Source organism: Vigna unguiculata, chromosome 3, assembly GCF_004118075.2.
Source record: "Vigna unguiculata cultivar IT97K-499-35 chromosome 3, ASM411807v1, whole genome shotgun sequence".
Classification (NCBI taxonomy): domain Eukaryota; kingdom Viridiplantae; phylum Streptophyta; class Magnoliopsida; order Fabales; family Fabaceae; genus Vigna; species Vigna unguiculata.
Window position 1 is genome coordinate 54,071,157 of NC_040281.1, and position 7,846 is coordinate 54,079,002.

Here is a 7,846-nt window from a genome sequence, read left to right on the forward strand (position 1 = left end):
TTGTAAATTGAGCCAATTTTTTTGATTTTTTTGTAACCTGGATGGAGTACAGTAGGTGTGGATGTAGTTTCATGGGTTGGAATGTTTGTATTTACGTCATGTTATTGTAATGAATTATGATTATGGAATGAAATTAGCTTTGAAGTAAATTATCCTGTCACTTTATTTGAACTATATTTGATTATTGAGTGAAAGCACACAAACTGGAGCATCATATTCATCCAACAATCATATATAGCCTTGTAATAGTAAGCCACAACCTGTGCATAATAAGCCAAAAACATTGCCATCTAGTAATAAGCCACTGTGTGCATAATAACCCAATATCACATTCATTGAAACCAAAATAGAAACCAAAATACATAGCCATTGTGTTCAACATACATAATGCTTTTCAAAATAGAAACCAAAATACAGCACCACATTACAAAAGTTTCTTCCAATTTCATGTTCCAAAACACAACAGCAAATAAAATTTAAATTGGGCCCCTCCTGAAGGACAATTTTTCTCTGTAGGCTGCTATTGTAGTAGACTGCATCTGATGGACTGCAGTAGTCTGACTTGCTTGTGTTGGTAGAGTTTGACTTGCTTGTGTTGGAAGAGTTTGACTTGCTTATGGTCCATTTTCTACAGCTGCATTCATGTTTGTCAATGTCAACCACAAATTGTTCTCCAATCATTGACCTATGACTGACCTCAAATAATCTTTGTCCTGACCAGCTGTTATGAATGCAAAAAGATAAAGTGAATTGACATTTGAAAATGAATTGTAACTTTATCAGAATAATGAATGAGTATTACCTTGGGAGCCAATATTTAGTCTTTTTTGCCTCCTCTTCCATCCTCTTCTTAATTCGTGGGCAGATTGTACCTTCAAATGTACTAATCCTCTTTCTATTGCTTGCCCATCTCTTCATGAGATAAATCCGAATTTCTTCCATCATACTTATAATTGGTTTGCTCCTTGCGTCCACAATTGTACTGTTGAACCCCTCAGACATATTATTCACCAGTGTATCACATGCAGGTGTGGCTGTAAATCTAGACCTAGACCAAAACCTAGGTTGCAAAAAAAAAAAAACCTATCACATGCAGTTCACACTATATACAATACAGTGCAGGAATTATTTGAACATACCTTGGGGGGATGGCTAACAAGTGTTTGAATGCGTCCAGATTAACTTCTTTAATTTCCCTCATGACTGCCTCCCATGCTTGAGGATGTGTGCAGTAGGCTGCTTTCCATAACAACAACTTCAGATTTTTCCCAGGAAATTTCTTCCTGAAATTAGAGTAGATGTGCCTCACGCAAAACCTTTGGTCCACACCAGGTAACAATTCTTGCAATGCTGGGAGCAGTCCCTGTCAAAGTAATGTGAAGTAATGCATTATTAAAAGAATAGCAGTTGAATGAGAATCTGAAAAGTGACTAAAAAAGGTTAAGAAACTTACTTTTTGTTGATCTGAAATAAATGTATAAGTGCAGCAAAGTTCAGGCCCACCAAGGTCTCCAATCAATAAATCCAAAAACCAATTCCATGTCTCCTTATTTTCAACCTCAACTACTGCGTATGCCAAAGGGAGCATCTGGTCATTTCCATCTCTTCCTACAGCTGTCAACAACTCACCACCATATTTGCCCTTCAAAAAACATCCATCTACACCAATTATGGGCCTACAAGACACAAAACTGTCTTTGCAGGCCTTCAGACAAACATAAAGTCTTTTGAATATTGGGTTCCCCTCATTCTCTTCAACATGAACTTTTACAGTTGACTCCGGATTGGACCTTAAAAGTTCATTTGCATAATCATAAATGTGTTTATATTGTTCCCTAAATGAGCCATCTATGTTTGTGTATGCCATTGTCCTTGCCCTGAAGGTCATAGACCTAGAAACACCTATATTCCATTTCCTTCCAATCTTATTTTTCAAGGCAGTTAATTTAACACCTGGATTGTCTCTTAATGTCTTCTCCAACCGTCCACTCAACCATTTAGAAGTCATTAGCCTCACATTGAATTCACGGCTACAAGTGTGCTTGTTTATTATTTTCCTCAATTGCCAAGTGCTTTGGGCAGCCTTGAAAGCACAGTAGGCATACCACTTGCACTTACCCTTCGCACCTAAACACTTAACACAAATTCTTCTTTTGTCATTTCTAAATATTTTCAGCTTCCTCCCACTGTGCACCCCATAAGTTCTAATTGCATCAGTGAAGTGTTCCTTTTCAGTGAAGTAAGTCCCAACCTCCCAGTTATAATCCTCCATATTTTTTGGTTGACAAAATATACTAAAACTCCCATATCTATCTCTATCTTCATCACTTGTATCACTATCTAATGTTTCAGATTCCCATTCTGTATCAGAGAATCCTCTTTGGTCCGCATGTTTAGGGGTGGGCTTTTGGGATGATGACCCTCTCACTCCACCAACATTACCTTCTTTAATTCTAACTTCAAAAAGTTCATCTTCAGATGCATCATCTCCTCCAACAGGTACATCAAACAGACCATCATCTCCCTCAGCAGCAGATAATTCCTCCTCAGATTCATTCCAACTATGAACTTCAAAATCTTCATCGCTCTCACTACTACCCTCAGATGATTCCTCCCCAGACACCTCTGCACCACCATCCAACCCAACTTCTCCAGCAGAATTATCCTCACCTTCTACCTCAACCTCTGCACCACCATCCAACCCAACTTCTACAGCAGAATTATCCTCACCTTCAACATCAACCTCTGCACCACCATCCAACCCAACTTCTACTGGAGCAGTTCCAATCCCAACACCACCATCTACCTCTGCAGAAGGTACAACTCCAACAACTTCTCCTACCTCTGCAGCAGCTCCAACTCCACAATCTCCTACCACTGCAGCACCTCCAATTCCACAGTCTTCTCCTACCTCAACAGCATCTTCCACAGCAACTCCTTCATCAGCTGCAACCTCATTACCACCATACTCCAACATATGAACTATCTGAGGTTCAGATACCATGTGTACAACAAAAAGATGCACTTGGCCATTGAGTATGGCAATATTAACCATATGGCATGCCCCTTTATCATCACTTAGCAACTCTAACCTTCCATCCAACACCGAACCTCCGCCCACTGAATACCACATCTCTTTGACGTTCACATACCCCATTTCCTTCAGAATGGACATTATTTCGAAGTAACTCCACCTATCCGGGTCACATGTCAGGGTATTGCTCTCACCCACGTATTTTAGTGACCCATCATTTATAAACTTTCCCCCATGGTGGAAGACAACTTCAAAGTGATCGTCCATTTGTAATCTATAAAATTGCCCAAACAATAATACCAAATTTACATTCAATACCACATACACACCGACATAAAATTTAAGATGGGGGACCACATTACTGAAACACCGACAAACACCGTCACTTTCACACAAACGGTGGACCACAAAATGGAATAAACAAATACACACCCAACCGCATTACTGAAAAAGCACATTCAACCGACAAAAGCGTATAAAAACAACACACTAAAGCATACCAACACACCAATTTCAAAGCAAACACAATCGTATAAAAAACCCTAAATCCATGCCCTCATGAGAACGAAGAACAGGGGTCTCAAAAAAGCGTACCTTTGATCGCCTGCTCCGAACGATTTCACCTTCTCCGAAGATTTCACCTTCTCCGATCAATTCGCCCTTCGATTTTGCAAAAACCCTGATCGCTTCTTCCTCCACTGCTTCTCACTTCTCACTCACATTTTCGTCTTTCCAAACGTAAATTCATTTATTAATGCTTTTCTTTTTTTAATTCAAACGTAAATTCATTTATTACTTTTTTTGAAAATACCACGTCAGAAATAAAAGCCATACCACGTGTCAAATATTTGTGTCTGTTCACTCGTCAACGTTAATGACTCTAACGACGTCAATGAAAATGTACCTAATTGATGCACTTAAAATAACTTGGGTACTAAATTGAAACCTTTTTTTCGCCGGGTACCTAATTGACACCCTTGACCCAAACTGGGTACCTTACGAGTAATTAAACCAATAAAATAATAAAGTATTGAATATCAATATGTGAAACAAAGTAATATACCGGATTAAAAAAAATCTAAAGTAAATCAGTGAGGAGAAAAAAAAAATTATTTTACCGAGGGTCAAAATGAGAATTTAAAAAATTTTAGAGGTAGAGAATGGGTGTTTAGAGGTGCATGGAGAAGTCGCCAGACAATCACGAGATATTGCATTTCCTTTCTGGACAATTGATTCCTACACCCCATCAATTTCTTTCTCCATCCTGTCAATGTAAGAAAAATACTTAAATATGCTTCACCATTCCATCACAATCCAACTCCCATTGTGACGTCACTTCAACTGGTGTCACCGTATAAGATAGAGATGTCAAAACGGATAATTCAGTCCTATTCGACCCACCACGAGTTAATGATTTAGTGAGTTAATCCAATCTGATTCACTTTTTAGCGAGCCAACAAAATTTGAACCTGGTCCGGCTCATCACGGGTTGACGGGTTAAACAGGTTGGCTCACGAGTTCATTTAATTAAAAAAAAATATTATTTTTTTTATTTTCTTTAGTCAAAACTAAATTGTAATTCTAATTAAAATTTAAATAAACTTTTATACAATCCAAATACAAATCAAAATAAAAAAAATACAAATTATTTATGGGTTGGATAAAAAAACAACCTAACATGATTCAAATGTAAAACCCAACTTAATATAAATAATAAAAAATACTTGTGTGACCTTTTTATCTGCGGGTTGGTGAGCCAACCTGGCTTACCACGAGTTCAACCCGGATGAGCTGGGATCTAAATGAGCCGGATCAAAAATTAATCTGTATTGAAATTTGTAAAAAAATTTCAACCCAATCCAACCCTAATCCTTGATAAACAGGATTGACTCGCAAATTCCAACTTATTTTGACATTTTTAGTACCGGACCACCGTTGCAGAAGAAGAAGAAAAAAAAGAGAGAAAATACTTAACAGAATCTATTCTGGACAATGTTTTCTGGAAAATATTTCCCATGTTTGAAAAACTCTTTTCGAAACCCATTTCACGCGGGGGTATTTCGGAAAATTCATTTCGAAAATTATTATATGCATTTCGAGAAGCGTATTCTGAAAACTGTTCCAGAAACTGTGTCTCGAGATGTGTTTCATGTGTTCTGAACATTTTATTCCTAAAATCTTGTTGCGAAAATTGTTACGGAAACTTTCATTCCAAAATTTCTGATTATGAATTCCGAAACAGGTTTTTCCAAAATAATTACTATTAGTGAAATTAAAATACGTGACAATTATAAAAAAATCTAATAATTGATAGTTACAAACAAATAAATTCAAGATTTTCATGTTTTAAAACTATGAGCAACGTTAAAAGAACTTCTTCATTCCAAACAACACCCGCATGTTTTTAGTAATTTTTAATAAATGAAATAAAGAATAGCAGTTGACAGAAAAATATATAATCAAAAACAAATTATTTTTTTGTTGAGAAAGTATTATATATGTACTCTTAATTATCCAAGTTTCGGTCGATATTTTTCATTTTTCTCAACACTAATACGAAGGTTAGCAAATGCGGAAAACCATGTTTTACAGTGTTGTCATAAAAAGAATCATGGATAAGATAACTACGGAAACTAAGGATTCTTAACTGCTTCAACACATTCTAGAAGGGATGTGTGGTAAAAGCAGCCCCATCTCCATTGATATAAAATGAATCAGAAGAGACAGTGATGTGTTTCATGGGATCTGCTACTTCCTTGCCACCAGCATGCATCACAAATTCTGTGGGTGAGAGGAAGCAGCCATGGCAGACGCATACAATACAAACTTGGCCTCTCTTATACTTGTAAAGAAGCCCTTCTATTCTCTTCCCACTTGCTTCATCTCCAGCACTAATCACACAAGGCATTTCTCTCACAATCTTCATTGCATCACTTTTATGATACGAGCTCACATGTTTCAGCTTTTTCGCTGCCTTCTCAGATGCCATTTCCAGCTTTGGTGATATTTGCAACTTCGAACTAACTCCTCCTTCAGTATAACACAAAAATGTTTATCAGTAATTTAGATTTATCATAATGTTCTGTGAGAAACTTCTGCTACAATTCCACATACATGTAATTCATGCATGTATAGTTGTCAAGTCACTGATTTTTGTCTGGAGAAAAAACATTAATTTTAAGAATGTTTGCCATAAACTGGTTTTCAGTGTTGTGGAACTATTACATAATTCCAAAATCTGACAGTGAAGAATGATGGAACTATGGACATGTATTACTCAGAACATACAACAATTTTACATCAGCAATTTTGTTGTTTTTCTGTCAGTGCATGTTTTGTTCCTAATAATTTCCATACTTATCATCCTTCTCACCACGTCACGTGGGATACACCAACAACACTGTACTAAAAGAACTGTGTAATATGAGGTCTATCATATCAGATTGTAAATAAGCAATCATAGAATTTTTTTTCAGAAACGTTAATTTAAATCTAACATCCACAAAAATACAAGAACTGTGCTAGAAAGTGTGTACTTGTGATGATATGGTTATAAACAAACGAAAGAGAAAAAAAAATGGTTACCTTCATGCCATGGATCCGAAGAAGGATGTGCAAACATCTTGAAATTATCATCAATTGAGGGTGGCAGTGGCTGAGCACCCGCCGGAGACACCGGAAAAGAGTTCTCTGCAGCCGCTGCAGCCACCATAGCCATCTGCATCTTCTTCATCAATAATCTCTTTCCGGTCCTCACTCTTCTCATTGACTGCAGGTCCCCAAACCTCACCAGACCCTTCTCACCCTCTGCTACACAAACAGCAAAGGGATTCTCTTGAACCCCATTTTCCATCTTTATGTTCTGGGATTTCTCCCCAACCATTTCTGATGATGAACTTGTGAGAACCATCTTTTCTTCTGCATTTTGACCGCAGGGAGAAAGCTTCAGAGTAAGGTCTATCTGCTCAGAGTTAGTGTACGATTTCTCAGAATAAAATCCCTGCTAAAGCAAAAAAGAAAAAAGGTCACTTCCTTCTTGTATGAATGAATAAATCAATTTAATCAGCTTTATATTCTTTCTTTTTTTTTCTGGTTTATCATCACCTCCATTGAAATCCAAGAAAAAGGTGAAGTCATAGAACAGAACAACTAACTCCTTTGGAGAAGGCTTGTTCCCTCAGAATGAAAAAGGACATAAAATTTGGAGGAACGAAAGAGTATCACTTCCTCCACACTGGAAAAAAGTGTTGCTGCCAGGATTATATACTACATGTGACACAAAAGATAATAATGCAGAGGAAATAAAACAGGAAAGTCAAAATCTAAACGCAAACTCTGTTTTAATTTTAGGGACTGAACGTCACATCAAGAAAAACAAGTGGGTACTGTGGGGACGAAAGAGTTAAAAACACGAGGATGTGTGGGTGGTGGCTCACGGATCACACAATGTCAGCATTGGACTCATCAAGTGACGTAGAAACAGTAAAATGAAACAAGTAAAGAAAATTTATATCTTACACAAATTTTCACACACAGTGTTTCATGAAAAAGTGTGATGAGAGAGATCCAATTAGTATAAGAAGAATTAGTAATAGTAATTTGGGGAAGAATGAAGAAAAAGAAGGAATCCAGCTAAGGAAAGCTTGGACGCATAAAGAAGTGGACCTGAGTGATGTGAGAAGTGAGAAATGCAGAGAAGGGTTCGCGAGTTGATGTCATGTTGTTAGGCTGGTTATGGGTAGAGCGTGAAACTTGACAATGCATTTCAAATTTTCCACGTGTTAATCAATGGAGATAAAGGTGCACGTATCT

At 37.2% G+C, this 7,846-nt stretch overlaps 1 protein-coding gene across 1 annotated transcript; it reads right to left on the reverse strand.

The window, feature by feature from the left end:
- Window positions 1-5,520: 5,520 nt before the first annotated feature.
- LOC114177547 lies at window positions 5,521-7,333 on the reverse strand. Its single transcript, XM_028062935.1, has 3 exons — window positions 7,139-7,333; window positions 6,620-7,034; window positions 5,521-6,064 (listed from the first exon to the last, which is right to left on the reverse strand). Exons 1-3 carry the CDS (start codon window positions 7,169-7,171, stop codon window positions 5,697-5,699), a joined length of 816 nt encoding a protein of 271 aa, XP_027918736.1. The 5' UTR covers window positions 7,172-7,333; the 3' UTR covers window positions 5,521-5,696.
- Window positions 7,334-7,846: the final 513 nt, after the last annotated feature.